Source organism: Musa acuminata, chromosome BXJ3-7 (genome assembly GCF_036884655.1).
Source record: "Musa acuminata AAA Group cultivar baxijiao chromosome BXJ3-7, Cavendish_Baxijiao_AAA, whole genome shotgun sequence".
NCBI classification, from domain to species: domain Eukaryota; kingdom Viridiplantae; phylum Streptophyta; class Magnoliopsida; order Zingiberales; family Musaceae; genus Musa; species Musa acuminata.
In genome coordinates this window covers 2446875-2463757 of record NC_088355.1, presented here as the reverse complement: position 1 = coordinate 2463757, position 16883 = coordinate 2446875, and the positions used below count along the sequence as shown (strand labels likewise).

General features: G+C 37.6%; 4 protein-coding genes across 4 annotated transcripts; all 4 read right to left on the bottom strand.

Moving 5' to 3' along the window:
- Positions 1-63: 63 nt before the first annotated feature.
- Positions 64-2005, bottom strand: LOC103990784 (phytolongin Phyl1.1). Its single transcript, XM_009410048.3, has 2 exons — positions 1689-2005; positions 64-1569 (listed from the first exon to the last, which is right to left on the bottom strand). Exon 2 carries the CDS (start codon positions 1320-1322, stop codon positions 504-506), a length of 819 nt encoding a protein of 272 aa, XP_009408323.2. The 5' UTR covers positions 1323-1569; positions 1689-2005; the 3' UTR covers positions 64-503.
- A 1130-nt stretch (positions 2006-3135) lies between these two features.
- Positions 3136-7072, bottom strand: LOC103991124 (11-beta-hydroxysteroid dehydrogenase B-like). The gene is made up of 6 exons (XM_018828959.2): positions 6601-7072; positions 5458-5650; positions 4333-4418; positions 3894-4025; positions 3632-3796; positions 3136-3551 (listed from the first exon to the last, which is right to left on the bottom strand). Exons 1-6 carry the CDS (start codon positions 6952-6954, stop codon positions 3270-3272), a joined length of 1212 nt encoding a protein of 403 aa, XP_018684504.2. The 5' UTR covers positions 6955-7072; the 3' UTR covers positions 3136-3269.
- A 205-nt stretch (positions 7073-7277) lies between these two features.
- On the bottom strand, positions 7278-11904 carry LOC103990785 (uncharacterized). The gene is made up of 3 exons (XM_009410049.3): positions 11639-11904; positions 9293-9407; positions 7278-7589 (listed from the first exon to the last, which is right to left on the bottom strand). The coding sequence occupies exons 1-3, from the start codon at positions 11855-11857 to the stop codon at positions 7516-7518; spliced, it is 408 nt and encodes a 135-aa protein (XP_009408324.2). The 5' UTR covers positions 11858-11904; the 3' UTR covers positions 7278-7515.
- Positions 11905-13245: 1341 nt separating this feature from the next.
- LOC103990786 (MADS-box transcription factor 26-like) lies at positions 13246-16274 on the bottom strand. Its single transcript, XM_009410050.3, has 7 exons — positions 16020-16274; positions 15830-15917; positions 14793-14854; positions 13950-14052; positions 13814-13855; positions 13625-13666; positions 13246-13547 (listed from the first exon to the last, which is right to left on the bottom strand). Exons 1-7 carry the CDS (start codon positions 16199-16201, stop codon positions 13386-13388), a joined length of 681 nt encoding a protein of 226 aa, XP_009408325.2. The 5' UTR covers positions 16202-16274; the 3' UTR covers positions 13246-13385.
- Between the last annotated feature and the right edge of the window lie 609 nt (positions 16275-16883).

Below are 16883 nucleotides of genomic sequence, written 5' to 3'. Positions count from 1 at the left end.
CAAGAAGGCAACTGAATTCTGCAGTTCCAGAGGAAACTGGAAAATCTCAACTCGGCACACAGATTGAAAAGCCTGAATATCTTAAGCATTGTCATCATGCTGTAAAATCCTCCCAAGTATAACAGGTCGATTTAAGAAGAAGATACATATGAACAGCACTTGACATATTGCTAACATACACAAGAACAAAAAAGAGACGAGCCAATACACAGTACAGAAACAACAAGCATCATAGATTTTCTCCCATGTAGAGCAATGACTAAATATGCTGCATATCCAAAAACTTCTCCACTTCCAAGTGAATCCTCTCATACATATCACTCCCTATGGAAAGTGCATGCTTCCATTCCTGTTCTTTTTGAGAGTATTCAACTGCATATTTACCATGTTTGTGCGACTACCTCAGTTTCCGAAGCAGACATATACTTAGAAACCCATATAACAAAGTGTTTCCGCCTTATTCCTTGGAAAATTCTTGGTCCCAAAATCCAACCTCTTCTCTACTACTTTCCTGAAACACAATGGAAACCCTTGCACACAGCCAACCAAGCACCAAACAGGACCAAGCAGATAATTACATCGGCAGCTACGACTATCTTCACATGGCGCCACCACAGCCTCCTCCCTGGTTGTTGCGAGTGAGGCCTTGATGAGCTCGAGCTCCTTTGCAGTGACATTGTCCCCATTGTCTGTTGTGCCACATTAATATTTACCGTGCCATCAGCATGGTCTTCAACCACATCATCACTTTGAACTACTTTATCCTTCATCTTCTTCTTCTTCTCGTGATGCTTGATCCCCAGCAATGGCGCCTCTGTAGAAACAGAACCATCACTAGATGCAACCTGCTCAGAATTGTCATCCAATGCAAAGGCAGATTTGGGCATGTTCTCCAATGATGCTATAAGCCTCTGGATGACGGGCACCAACTCGTCGTGAAAACCATTCTTCACCACCTTCTTAAAGCCTTCCTGAATGTGCTCCAGGAACCGAAGAATGGCCAAATTCCCTACGCTTGGATCTACGATGGCAAAATACGTGTGCCCATCGACCATCAAGAACCCGAAGGTCCTGGCTCCCACAGTGTGGAAATACCACTTGTGGAAAGCCGGTGCATTCTCGAGGCAGAGAACGGCCAAGGTCTCAAGCTCGCAGCCATTGCTATTGTGAGAGTACAGAATCTTGTTCCCCTTGGCGACACAGCAGTAGACTGTGTTGTCAATGGAAGAAGAACCCATCATAGAGCTCTCTCCCAATCCTACTTCTATGGATTGGGAATTGGATGAAACAAGCCTCACGGGTTTGGACCGCCGCGAATTCATCAAAGCTCTGAGCTTTAAAAGACTTACGAATTAACATCCGAATCCCTCAAAAAGAATGCTTTTTTCCCCTCTCCTTATGGGAGATCAGACCGCAGTTCTTTCTAGGGTTTTGGAATTTGCTCACAGGCAAACCAACTCAAATTAATGTATCCAACGCTAGGGTTTCAAAACCTTATCCTTGCACTCCGCCCTCTTCATCAAAGGATCTAAATTCCAAAGACTCCTGATCAAAATTCCAGCTGAATATCTACAAAAAGACGATTTTTTTTTTAACTTGCAACCAATCAAAGTGGAACAGGAACCGATCAGAGAACAACTCAGCGAAGATCTATGATGATAAAAGAATCAGATCGAGGGGAGTAGTACCGCGAGTGGAGGCGATCGATCCTCTTCTCCTCCACAGCAGCTTCCGAGTAGCAAAGCGAGGCTTTAAGGATTTGATTCTCAGGGCTCGCAGAAGTCGATTAGAAGATACATGAATCGCATATCTGATACGAAGAACATCAACATAGATTTTTTTCTGTAAATTTTGTGGGAATTAAAGGAGAGATTGGATTAATGGGCAACGATTTCACCGTCCGAGGCGCAAAAAAACTGGTTTATGGAACATTCGTATCGACAGTCGTCTCTTTAATCGTACAGGTTTATGGAAGGGTTGCAATTGGGCTTCTCAGATAGGAATTGAAAGCATAATGGAGTTAGGTATAAGAATGTGATGTTTCGTTTCAATTGACCATTTATTTATTAGAGTCTTTATTTTATTCTTCCCTCAATTATCAATTTTGATTAGTGAGACTTTATGATATATATATATATATATATATATATATATATATATATATATATATATATATATATATATATATATATATAATTAACAGGTCTAAGTGAAAGACTTTACAATTATTGTTATTATATTATTTGACACACAATGAATTTACATTAAGTTAAATTAGTTAGTTAACTATTTAAGCTAATCAGTACTAACCATGATTATTAATAATTATTTATACAAAAATTTGAAATATCTAAATATCATTGATAATTCTGAAATTTTAAAGGACATTAATGATAACTGGAATCTCAACTCTTTGTCTTTTTTTTGACAATCCAATTATAGTTGATTTAAAAAGATTAGTAAGTAAATTATTGAAATATATATTTTTAAAATTATTATAGTAAAATATCATTGACAACCTGATTGGCTCGACATAGTCCAGACCCAATGAGCAAGGTTATCTAATGTACATCCAAGGTAAAAATATCGAACGTTCGATGTGTCACCTACATTCAAATTAGTAACTCGAGGTAGATGAATGTCATCGTAAGTGGTGAAAAAAATGATCCCTTTTTTTTTAGTCTGGACATCATGTGAAGGTCATGAGTGGAATGACGATTGATCGACGATGCTCTCCTTATAAAAAATATTAGATGAAATTTTAATATTAATATTAATATTATATAATTTTTATTTAAATTTAAATACATGCCCGATATTAATGGTGAAAGATTATTTTCATAATTTACATGACTTTAAATTTAAATAAAGATAAAAACTACAAATAAAAACTTAAATACACTTAATTTAATTAAAATATATACAATTTTCTAAAATTTAAAATATAATTTTTTACATACGATAAAAAAAATGGAATATTAATGGTTAGAAAATAAACTTTGGATCAAACAGCAAAACCAGCAAAAGAAAAATTCAACAACCAATGATTAAAAGGATCCAAACTACAAAGTCAGTAGCATCTCTCACTGACCACATAATACAGAATCCATTTTGCAATGCTGATGACTTGTTGGCTGCATTCAACTCTTACATAAATACGAAGGAAACAACTCTCTCAAAGATCCACAGCAAGTAGTTTCTACTCGGTCCTGATCATGAAACACACACTCACCCACAAAGACGACGACGACCTGCAGAACACAAAAGCTTCATTCAACTTCCGATAGACGCCGGGGAGAAGCTGAAGAGAAGGCGGCGATCGGCTTTCGAGGAGACGAGGCCTCCGGAAATAGTCGTCCCGAAGTCGGCTTGGCTCTGTCGTCGTTCGGCAACAGCAAGCGGAATGCCCAACCAAGGATGTCCGGCGCGAAAACTCGATACAGCAGGAAGATGTCGTACCAGCTCGGATGCTTCGCGTGTGCGTAGCCCCGACACACGTCTGCGACCATCAGCTTCGCAAACTCTTCGACATGCCCTCCGGCGAGGGGCGCCTACGAATCAAAATCACACTTGTTTGATGACTTGCACACTTCTGAGTTCGAGTGGTGATCGCTATTCCAAGTTGACTTACCTCTCTGTCTTCCTTCCATTGCATCTCTGCTCCCTCCTCGAGCATAAACCTCCCTCTGCTAACATCGCTACCTATCCACCCATGGGTTGCAATCGTGATGCCTACATCTTCTTCCAGTTCAAATCTTAAGGTCTCGTAGAAATTAACCACGGCCGCCTTTGCTGCCTACAAACCAATGAAGAATCAGACGTACTCAAAAACATTCATCCGTCCATAATATAGCATAAATATAAGAACACTCAGATTCTTTCTGAGCACCGACTGCATAAAGGCTCATCCTTGGCATAGGAAGCCAACTCTCCATGGATGCATCGACAAGGATTCGGCCGCGGGTTTGCCTCAAGTATGGAAGGGCAACATAGGTTGGATAAACATTTCCCCAGAAATTGATATCCTGATACATTCCACAAAACACTCAGGTTTACTGCTCAACATCTGATTTGTCACAGTAATTTTATGCAAATTAAACCCAAAAATTGGATAATTCAGTATCTTTTTGAAACAAAACTAATGTGTGCAGCATTGCATTTCAGAATCCTATCAACATAACATACAGATTATGACTGTGATGCTCAAGTGGTGGGACTCTCAAACCTTCAGAACAAATAGTCAGGTAATGGAGCCTTAGTTAGATCGGACCTAGTGATTAACATGGATGTGTCAGAAGAAAGCGAAGCAAGCAGATGTGGCAGTGGTCATACCATCATGTGTGGAAAGACAGCAGGGTCTGTGGCCTCCTCAAAGTAGAAGTTATGCCCCAGGCTTGCAGTGTTGACAAGATGATGCACTGCCAAGTACAAATATTTAGAACAAGTATCATAATTGCGACAAAGGTGTAATCCCTATATCGTATCGTATCGTCGATCGACTATTACATACCATCTGAAAGATTCAGAGATATCAAGAAACATGTATCGTCGATCGACTATTACATACCATCTGAAAAGATTCAAAGATATCAAGAAACATGTTCGCCTCGCTAAACTGACTAGGCATCGATAATTTGAAGTTGCTATTTGAATTAAATGATAGAGTTTTCTCAAGCTAACATTAATCGATCATCCCTAGATTATGAGAACAATAAAGCTTTGTGATTCATGGCAGCTAATTGACAGTTGTATTAACAGCAGAGCCTTACATGAACCTATCAAGCCGAGATAGATATGGAACTCAATACAAGTACAGAACAAACATTAGAAAACTGCTGAATAAAATTTGCATTCAAACAATTAATCTTAGAAACAACACAGACTCTCTTGTTATGCAGCACACAAAGCAAAACATGTTCAGAAGATCACTGCATATCGTGCCTAGTCGCAAACATTGATTCACTTGCGTAGCTTGGTCATATGAGTAGTCTTAGAACAGCTAGAGAAGCTTCAATTTATATTGTAACATTCGTAAAAGGATTAGATTGGTGTGTATGGATGACAATGAAGAACAGATAAAATCAGAGTCCAGTCGACGCCAATCAATTACTGAAAACTACAAATTTATGTCATATGAGTAGTCTTAGAACAGCTAGAGAAGCTTCAATTTATATTGTAACATTCATAAAAGGATTAGATTGGTGTGTATGGATGACAATGAAGAACAGATACAATCAGAGTCCAGTCGACGCCAATCAATTACTAAAAACTACAAATTTACGTCATATGAGTAGTCTTAGATCAGCTAGAGAAGCTTCAATTTATATTGTAACATTGGTAAAAGGACTAGATTGGTGTGTGTGGATGACAATGAAGAACAAATTCAATCAGAGTCCAGTCGATGCCAATCGATTACTAAAAACCTACAAATTTACATAACAGAATATCGAAACTTACAATGGCCAAAGTAACTTATGGTGTCACTTATAAATCTTCTGCACTCCTCTTCCTTGACAACATCAGCAGCCATCACAAGTACATGCTTGGCACCCAAGAGTCTAGCGTTCTCCCTGATTCCCCAAAGTCGATTCTCCCTCCTTGCTACCAACACCAAATTTGCTTTTCTTCTTGCATATTCATAAGCTAATTGCTGCATTTGTAATTACTTATGAGAACATTAAATTTAGATCAAAATCTTGCGATGAATGAGTGTTTGTAGTAATGAATGTAACTCAGCAACCATAACCATCAACAAAGAGATAGATTCTGTTAAGTTGCTGCATTTAGAGCGGTTTATGTGAATAAATAAATGTTTTTTATTTCCATCATTTCCTTTGCAATCTAAAAATAGAGATACTGTGATCTTAATACACATTAGTCTACTACTTAGCACACACCAAACTTTGACTTGGTTTTATAGTCAACATTAAACAAACAGATAGAAGTTATTTAAAATTGTCGATCGGTTCGTAGGAACAACATAAAATTAACGACATTTTCACCATCTGAAGTTGTGTTCGATGAAATGGCGCAAGTATGCAATTGAGCTAACATAATATACTATCCGAAAAATAACATACAACATTTAGGATACAAATAGCTACCAAAATTTCCAATTTATGGTTCATCGTTCATCTCAATATGCTTTTGCATATATTTCTGTACTTGTTATCGATTCATGAACTGCAAAATGCAGCTTTCTAGATGGACTACTATTGAGACTCGCCTCTCCACCTGCACTGCCCCGCCGCCGATGGCCAGAATCTTACATGCTCGTGTAAACGATTGTATACAAATGCGATACTCAAACTTCCCAGATACCAATTCACAACCTGTAGCGCACTAATGACCTGCTTCTCCATGTAAAGATTCAGTAGATTGACATCCTTCTATGAAAGACATGTCTACAAGTTCTTCTCACGTAGTCGATTGTTCAGTAGTAAATCCAGTAATGCACGAAACCTTTTGAACTCATTCATCACTGGACAATATAAGGATGAATTAAGCAACAGGATGAAAAAGGGGCAAATTCCTACAGTGAGACGGTGGTATGGATCATATGAGCTAAGTTGTAGTGAATTGACTAGTGCACAACCGTACCTCTCCGATGGCCGAGGAGGCTCCAGTGATGAGAACCACCTTGTTCTCCATGTTCTCTCTGTACAAGGTCTTGAAGAACCACTCCAAGGCATGGAGGAAGGAGATGGTTGGCCAGGCGAAGGCCAGAATGATCATGCTTGCCGGTGGCACCACAGAGTTCAGGACGGCGTTCAACAGATCCATCGATCGAACGATAGAGAGAGAATGGCCGATAGGGGTCGTAAGCGTTTTGTTGAGAGGTCCTGTTGAGGAGATCAGAACCCAGAGAGATAGAGAAGGGTTGGCGCATGTGAGCCATGCACACACCACACGTCGTCGTTGCAGGACGAGAGCGCGACGAGTGTGAGGAGCCATTTTGGAGCTTCTCCTGAGGCGTTCTGTTTCGTCTTCTCCTCTCCGAGTGCTGCTCTTCTCGTCATCATACAAATCTCACATCTCAAAGTTCCCACTGCTCCGATGATGTATGTTTCTGTATTCTATTCGGATCATTTTATCGCATCCTAAACTCATCAACAATGGGATTATTTCAATATATATATATATATATATATATATATATATATATATATATATATATATATATATATATATATATATAATGAAATTTATAGTATATGTCTCGATATCATAGATACAAAATCCGAACTGTTCTGATCAAAAAAATTGAGAGCAGGATCTGAACCATTTTGATTCACTATTTATATTATTTGAGCCTCCAAAAGATAAAATAATGCACAAGTCTACCAAAGAGTTCCAAAATATAAAGCTGACCAAACGATTGGTTCTGGTTGTATGAAACACGAACAGAGAGATATCATGAGACCAACTCTACTTGTTCAAATCTGAAACAAAGAACAAATTCGTGACAGGCTAAGCATAATAGAACTGAATATTACTGAAGAAGGCATGCATCAGTCAGTCGACGCGACGAGCCTTATCTTCCTGTCCTAACCCAAGTGATTTCTGAGCATTTGCAATTCCCTCTGGATCTGCAAGATGGTCACCAAGATTAAATAGTTAATTAATTAAAATATCTTTATTTACAGATGCAGAAATTACAGATATAGGCTTTATTTTATGATACTCAAAATGGGTTGTGAACAATTTGACATAAATTACATAGCATTATCATGAGTAAGTCGCATTCGCCATCACCTCGAGTATTCCTCACGATTCTAGATGGGGTTGATATAAGCCTCTCTTTGTGAAAGGGAGTGATTCTCCAGTATTAAAGCAGTAGCATTCTCTCACATGAGTCTTCATTGGCAGCACTAATTTTATCATACATACCATGTGGATTTATTATGCCCGAGAAACAGGCTCCAATTTCAGCAAGACAAGGAATTGGTTCATCAATGCTGAAAATCAATTAGAAGCCACTCGAGTATGACGTTTAGCCATACAATTCCAGTGATTTATCATACATAGAAAGTTTCAAAAGTGTAAAGAAAGCATAACTATAGAACTGAATTATTTACACGAAAATCAGTTCAAGGTGACAGCAAATTTTAAGAAAAATAAAGGATTTATACACTAGGAAGAAAAGAACATAACGAATGAAGGCTGCGATCATTGATCTCACAAATAGATTATCAGCAATGACAATGCAAGTCATACAAAGAAGCAGGACACAAAAGACATGCTATATATATGGACCTGATGAAAGAATTTTACTCAACAAGGAATCTAATGCCAGAGTTTGATTTTTGTCAAAAAGCAGATGTTGATTGTAAGAAAATAGTAGACTGACACATGCACAATTTAATTTCTGCATCAATTGTTGATCTGGGGATTGGATATAGTTACTTAATAAATTTATGAAGATATCTTCTACTTTCTTCACCATATTCCTATGTTTGCACTAGGATAGCAGATTGTTTAAACTTAATAGGAGTCTACATTGTGATAGTAACTGTTCTGAGAATTGTCAAGTGAAACAAGAACTTTATTTCACTTCAGCAAGATGTGGACAGAATTTGTGTAAAGGCCAACCTTTGGGCAAAAGAAGGAAAAAGAGGTTCAGAAGGTGAAACCAAGATATCATGTGTTCTTTGTTATTCCATTCCTGATGGACATAGCATGGACAGCCACGTGAAAACATCTTGACATTATACAACTAGTCTCATTTATAAAGCTAAGGAATTCCTGCAAATGTTTAAGTATCCATCACCAAAAATATCTTAAACTATCAGTTGATTAAGTTAGAAACTGTCAGACTAGTTAAGTGTAATGTAAAACCACATGCAGCAAAGTGTCTACAGTTATGTGAAACATTAGTCCCTTCTTCCATGATGACTTTGTGGTTACATGATAAGGGAGAAACTAGAAAATTGACTTGATGTGATTCATCACCATTGCAGATATATCAATCTTCTTCTCATAAGGACATCAGTGGCTGTTCCTTGTACAAAGTTTTCACATGTGCCATATGTACCCATTACTATTCAGATTATGAAACCAATTAATTTGTATAAACAATTTAATATCCAGATACACACAAATGGGCAAAGAACCAAAGTGCAAAGCACAAACAACGACACTAAAGAAAACTACGCTTACACCGAACTTCAAAGATGAAGCATTGTATGACAAAGGAATTGATGATGCCAACATTGCAAGAGAATGAAGAGAGAACAAAAAGTGGCCGAGCACATTTAAATGATCCAATTTCTGTTAAAATCTGAAGGCTTACCCCAAAATTGTGTAAATATCCGAGTAAAGAAACTCAGATTTCGGGACACATTATATGCCATAGCAGGAGGAAGAGGTTTCACAAGTGTATCTATGCTGAACACTCGTTGAAGAAACTGCAAATACAATAAGAAAATTTTAAAACCAAACATAATAAAGCCATCAAATGATAAGGAACTTGATTAAATACATCTTTTAGTAATTCAATGCAAAGCATGCAGAAACACAGCAATCTCCAAGATACTCATCTTAGATACAATTAAGTACAAAGAGTAAATGGATGAAAAGATCATTCAGATGCATAAATATCTTCATTCTGGTTTAATACAAGGTTTAGAATCTCAGTTCTATATCGGTTTTATACAAAGTTAAGCCAGCATCGTACCAGTATATCAACCAATATACCAATTTGTACAGCCCAACATCCCTAAAAAAAATGAATCCTAAATGGAACCAAGTTATATGATCGGGTACTGATCAAGGTTTTTTTTAGTAGTTTAATGGCAAGGCACATAATGAATCTCTAAAATACATATTCTGGATACAGTCAAGCATAAAACGAAAATAGTTGAAAATCACTTACATGCATAAAGTATCTTCATATTAGTTTGCTACAATCTTTAAAGACTCAGTCCGATATTGATTTTACATTTTATCAGATACCAGATAGTGCACTGACCTATAATGTCCAGGATCACTTGAAAAGAAAAAAAAACACTCTTGAATGGTACCAAGTTATATTGTCCATTATCCATCCTTGATTAGACCGGTAAGTACAAATAGATACACAGTAGTTCAACTTATATTTGAAACCTCATTTGGACATCTAGTTCCAATAGCAAGAACCAGTACACACACACACACACACACACACACACACATATATATATATATATATATATATATCATACTAAAAACTTATCGAAATAATAGCATACATATGATTGTCACACTTATGTACTGAACTATCTGTGGAAGTCATCTTAACAAAATCCAGTGAGACATGGTTATGTGCAGCTAGTCATTAAGTGCTGTCTGCACATACCACAGCATGTACTTTTGTGTACACAAGAATCAAGGCCCACAATTCAGATGAATCATATGGATATTTGTGCAGAATCCAGATCCATCTAACACTCTATCTCTGCCTGGCCTTATTCAGGCCCATTCCATTGGAAGATCAACACATCAATAAGAAGCTCATGATTAAAACAAGGCAGAAAGAGGTAGCTGAATATTTGCAGATGGTATTCTAAGACAAACTCAAACATGGTTAATCAAATTACTACATGTTAGAGAGTCTATAAAGTATCAACATAATTGATAAGTCAACATTTGTCGTCGTTAGAGCGACCATGTAGGCTCACGATGAATTGTCTACTTTGGGCGTGCCCACATGGTTTTGCCCTTTTAGGGCTTGTGAGCTCCAAAAGAAACCTCTGAGAGTAAGGGTGACCTGACGAGCTTATAAGCTCTTGGTTCCCCTACTCTTCAACCAATGTTGAACTAAATGTCCTTATCACTGCTCGTCCCGTAGGGAAGTCAAGGGCTCATGGCCCTTCTTCTAGTGCCATTTAGGGGGAGCATTGATAAAAACATTTAGTCCTACATTAGTTGAGAAGTAAGAGAATCAAGATATTATAAACCCACCAGGTCACCTTTACCCTCAGATTATGCAAATAGATTGACAGTAGCTACCCATTTTGCAAGGCTTATTATGAAATGCACATTATGGCACAGGCATTACAGAAAGAGGAAAATAGATTGGGCCAACAAAAGAAATGTAGCAAAAAACTAAGTTACCAATGAGCACACTCATAAGGCTGCATCAAACAAGCGCAATAATGCAGTAAAAAGATGGGAAAAGTAGAAAAAGAAATCAAGATACAAATTCCATAACACATTATTTCATGATTCTATAAAACTTCTTAGACGCAAGTAAGTTGGCCTTGCTAAAAGCATCAACGCTGTGAGTGAACTCCAATTTTTACCAATATAAAGGTCAATCTAGGTTTCCGTCTTTCCCCAACTCGGCATCTCATCTTGCGTCACCTGGTATTCACGAATCGGAAGAGAACCACCAAAATTCTTTCTTTTAACATGAAGACCTACCATCATCATCTTTTAGGTTACCAACCACCAAAAAACCCCCCGAGCAAATCGGGAGCAATTAGCGACCCAACCACACCACTCTTATCTGAGTACTAAATCTAAACCGCGAACCAGTTTCAAGAAAGCAGGGAAGAAAACAAAAGAAAGATTTGAACTTTGCAGTCCACATGCTTTCAATTTCGTGAATTAGCATAAGAAAAGATGAAAGAGGATTGGAAGGGGTGGATTAAATGACCCTGAAATTCCTCTGGAAGCTGTATCTAAGCTCGGGATCGATCTCGGCTTCGAGGTCCTCGTCGGTCTTGGAGGAGGCGGCGGACCTTTTCTTGCGGGGGACGTGCATGGTGGGCGTGCCACCCGGTTCGTTGGTGGCCTTCAGCTTCGCGTCCGCGAACTTCTCGCGCGGCTGCTCCTCGCCCCGCCATGGCGCCGACGCCAGTAGCTCTTTCTTCATCGCCCCTGCTCGAGCTTGGAGATAACGGAGAGGATAAAGAGAAAGCAAAGAGCCCTATGGGGGTACTCAAATATTAACTCTTTTTTTGCTTTTTTATATATTTTATTCAATTTACATAATTTAAGAAATAATTTTAACACATAATTATTATTTTTTCTTAAATCCCTTTGGTATTAATCTTATTTTCAGTATTTCTAAATAATCATATTTTTCCTATTTAGTTTTTTTTCTTGTTTATTTTCCTAAATGTCGCTATGTCAATCATCATATACATTATAGAAAAGGAAAAATATTTTAAGATTCTGAGAAATAATTTTTATGATATATTTTCAAAAAAATAAATTTTTTTAATAATAATAATATAATTACTATTAAAAATACTTCATTTATATCAAGACTTTGTAACTCACTCTAAATTAAAGGATTGTGAGTTTGTAGGATTAGATGTATCTGTAATTAATAATTTGTGTTTATTCTCTTTACATTATTGGAAAAAAGAAAAAAAGTCTTTCAAGTTGGGTCTTAACATATGGCTTCTAAAATAAACAGATGGCAAAGAAAAAATAAATTGATTTAGCATTATAACACATAAATATGTATGGCGATATTATACATAAACATACATGAATAATGTCTTCTTGTCTAGATATATTTATATGCATAATTGCATTTGTATTCATAGTTCATTCATAAGCATTAGAGCAACCCTATTGAAATGTGAAAATTTTGTGAATGTATTAGATTAAATTAGATTAATGGATGTATATGAAAGGAATAAATATAATATATAAATATCATAAGCATATGCTAAACTGAGATTGAAGGGATTAATAAGAATGTCACCAATTCTGGAAGCATTTTTTGTAATTAAAAATCAAATAAAGAATAATGAATGGCACTTATTTGGAATCCAAAAACACTAAGTTAACTCTGTTTATTTCATGATTATATGTCAAACTAACAAGATTTGGCACTTTGAAGAAGCATTGTTCACTTCCATCTCTTGAAATCATGATTGATGAGAAGAGTAATCTTGTTCTTATGAAAGCCATATGCACTATATTAGGATGCCTACAACATATGAAATCCCATCTACAGAAATGCATATGATTTAGAGCTTAATTGTATATAAGCTAAGTTATAATTTCCTCTGGTTGTCCACTATGGATGATAGCTCTGAACTTTCAGTTGTATGGTGGAACACAAAGATCTGTGACTTCAATGATCAAAAAGACAATGTCAACAAGAGATTAACCACCAAGTCTTGAAATGGTTTAAGCATGCAGAAAACCAGACCACAGTTCAATCACTAAATTCTCCTTTGCTGCTAATGCTACTCGAGTAGTATAGATAGGAAGGACAGCAGTCATGCACAGATCAAAGCTTACACATAAATGGGATAGTCCATCATAGTTCAAACATATCAGTACAAACCCCAGCCTTTGGGAATATTACACAGTTCTGAGAACCATATGACACAACAAGACAGACTCGAATCTTACAAGGTTCTTTCCAAACCTTATTGTGATCAGTAAGAGAAGCCCATATCAGAGCCCCCAAGATTTGAATGCTCATATTGTACGGTTAGTGGGTATGGAATGTCAGCTGCTACCATTTGACCTGCATCAAAATGCCCATTTTGCTGTACAAGCATTGGAGACACATCAAAGAGGCTATTTTGCTCCAATATCTGCACCAGCAAGCAATAAATTGGTCAACTCTTTCATTCCATAATGGAGTATCTATCACAGTCCGATTGCATACTACCTTTTCTTGGAGAAACACATTTGCTGCCTTCAAGATGCCCTCCTGAACAACAAACCAACAATTCAAAGTCCAAAGGCAATGTATGTAGTCATCTAAGATAACAATTTAGTCCAATTCATGACGGTGAAATTTTCATGCTGATTAGTCACTGGATAATCTAGAATTTGAAGGACTTGTAAAAGTAGATACCTTGTTCTTCAGGGATTGGATCTCTTGGAACATGATCTGCATCTGAATTTGGAAGCTTTCAATTAAGATCACATCCACTTTGATGTAGATTAGTCATTCTGTCAGTTCATCTAGTAAAAAGGAAGATCCTTCTAACCTTTGTGGCACGGATGTGATACATCCACATCTCAAGATGCTTTTCTAGGACGAGCAGTTCATCCAGTGTCATGTGTCCAGCAATTCCCTCTCCAAGCATGCATCTGTTGTAGAAAAAACCAATACTTGAATTTAAATGCAAAACATATCATCGTTGTTCCGAAGCTCTTTTTTTTTTTTCCGATATGTTCTGATAGCTTTCTTTCGGCGATGAAAAATAGTATGATAAAGATTACTGATACGAGTAGAAATGAAAGGAAAAGAATTTTGTATCAGATTTCTAAACCGGCAGCCGACGACAGGGTTTTTATGTATGACTGCAAGCATATGTAAGTCTGCTGAATGCATGAACCAAGCATCATGGCTTTGCATAAATGAATCCTTATTCTCATTCATAAACTATGAAATGATCAGTAATCCATTATCCATTTTTTATGTAACATGAATATGCCTATATCTCGACAATATCGTCTTAAGCTTCATATCAAATTTCTCCTCTTTTTCTTTTGTTGGTATTTAAGTATAAAGAATAAGATCTTGATTACATAATAAAGAAGTTAAATATAACAAAAAGGCATGGTAATGATTTCAAGAATATTCAAGCATGCGGTTATGAGAACCTCCTGCAGGATGTTGTCAAGCAAGAAGATGCAGGCTAAGGTATAAATTGCATTGACTCATTGCAGAGATTAGCTGAAGGCACACATCTAATCATGAAATGTCTTTCTAGATCTGCTCTTTCTTGTTGGCATAATGAAAGATGTACATGGTTTATTAATGATATTACATGTAGCTAATTCTATGAAGAAGTACAGATTAATCTAACTGTGGAATCAAATGTTACCTTAGACTCTTGTGCAGCAGATCAATTTCTTTCTTCAACATGGAAATCTCTTGCTTAAATTCCTAATGGAAGGAAGACAATGCTGAACCATCAGAAGACAATGTTTACCTTACACTACACATAAGCATAGGAGTTATAAAAGAGTCACACAGTATGGTTGTTCCACATCTCAACAAAAGTATTCATTTTGTTGTCCCTTAGAAGTACTCATTCCATCTAAATAGTCATACTGTCAGTGAGGTATTACTCTCTGACTTTGGATCTGAAGAAGAAAATTTTGATTGCAGGTATGTCACAATCTCTCTCTCTCTCTCTCTCTTTTTCTCAATTTAAAGGCCATAAGATGACATTATTGTGGACATGAATGTATCTATTATGTTTAAGAAGTTGGAAACACATAAAATAATATGAAAGCAATTGGTGTACTCCCCAAATATAGAATTTTCCCCGAGAAGTGACATGAAAGCACTTGGTGTACTCTCCATAATAATTTCTACCCATGCTTGCAATCTCATACAAACTTATTTCTGAAAGACCCAACCCCTGTGTGGAATAGATATGGTCTCCCAGTTTACAGATAGAGATCTTCTCCTTAATGCGCACAGAGTACATGAAGCTGAGGTTACTGCAATTTTATCATGAAGCAATGGTCACCATGACTGTGTTCTACAAAGCATGGCAATGGAGAGAAGCAGATACAGGACTTTCACAGTGGAAATGATGGAAAGAACATGGAGCGATGGAGGTAGAACTCAACCTTCCTCGGTTCCATGCCAGACCAAAATCCAAATCTACTACAAGCCTTTTACACCATTTCTATAGGGTTACTTTGCATGGGTCCATGCCCTCCTACATGTCAAGATGTGGAAACAGAAGACCCCCAATAATCTTATTAGGAGAAGAACAATAGGTATATAGATCCAAGAAACCAACATGATCCCTCCTCAAACTGCTTGCTTAAATCATTCTTGCAGTGCTAATCTATCTATCGTCTATAGATGGATCAGTGAAGGAGGTGCAAGCATACATAAACTCACCTGAGATTGGTTTGCATCACCACCTCCTGCGGTACTGTGAGCATCTCCACATGCCGTCTTGTACCTGTCGATCAGACCTTCCATCGTCCTTTAGATGGTTGCCACATAGTTCATCAGTCTAAAGTTCCTCGTCTGCATCTCTAGGAGTAGTGAGTTAATGGAAGGCAACGAGCAGAAAAAAAGTACCCACCCCTTTGTGGCTAGCTCGTAGAGCTTGCCATGTGTGGAGAAGATGATGATGCCGATCTCGGCATCACACAGCACCGACAGCTCGTTAGCTTTCTTGAGCAGGCTCATTCGACGCTTGCAGAAGGTGACCTGTCGGTGGACCGGGTTCTCGATCCTTTTCAGCTGCACCTTGCCGCGTGCCATCCCTGCAGACAACCTCCCACTAGTTTAGACTAGCTTCGAGGTTGTTGCCCTACCCTGAGATCTCGTCCTCTCAACCTCGCTCAAGGTCGGATAGATCCATGAACTTTAGTTAGCCTTATATAGTAGTTTTTGTGAGCTTCGTTCCCACATCTTTACACACTGTAGTACAACCTCCATTACTTTGAATATATGGGCTAAGATCTCTAAAGTTCATCGGCACTGAGTTCTGTAGACGGCATAGCAGCACAAGGGCCTTCGATGGCCTTCATGTACATCCTATTCTCCCCCACTTGGTGTTCTTTGAATCATGTCATCATGCTTCCATGAGTGTTATTCTTTTTGCTTTGCGACTGCCTCCTCCTCTTCGTGAGAAAGCTAGGAAGCTTTACCTAAACAAAATGTTTCCACAAGTCACATCACATCCTTTCCTCCTCTTTTGTGGGTGAGGCAAGAACCTGTCCCTAAACAAATTTAGTTTTCTTTTTCTTCTTGGTGAAGCTAAATTGAACTCTTTGCATAGAAGAAATCTACCTGCATCCATCATCCAATCCCATGCTGCATTACTAGGGTTTTGGAGAGTGACAACATGGAGACTTTTAGCATGACAAACCCTTGTGGGGTGCCTCATGGATGCTTGTGGTTTGGGGTATAACGCTTGATTAGATTCCAATAACCCTTTTCC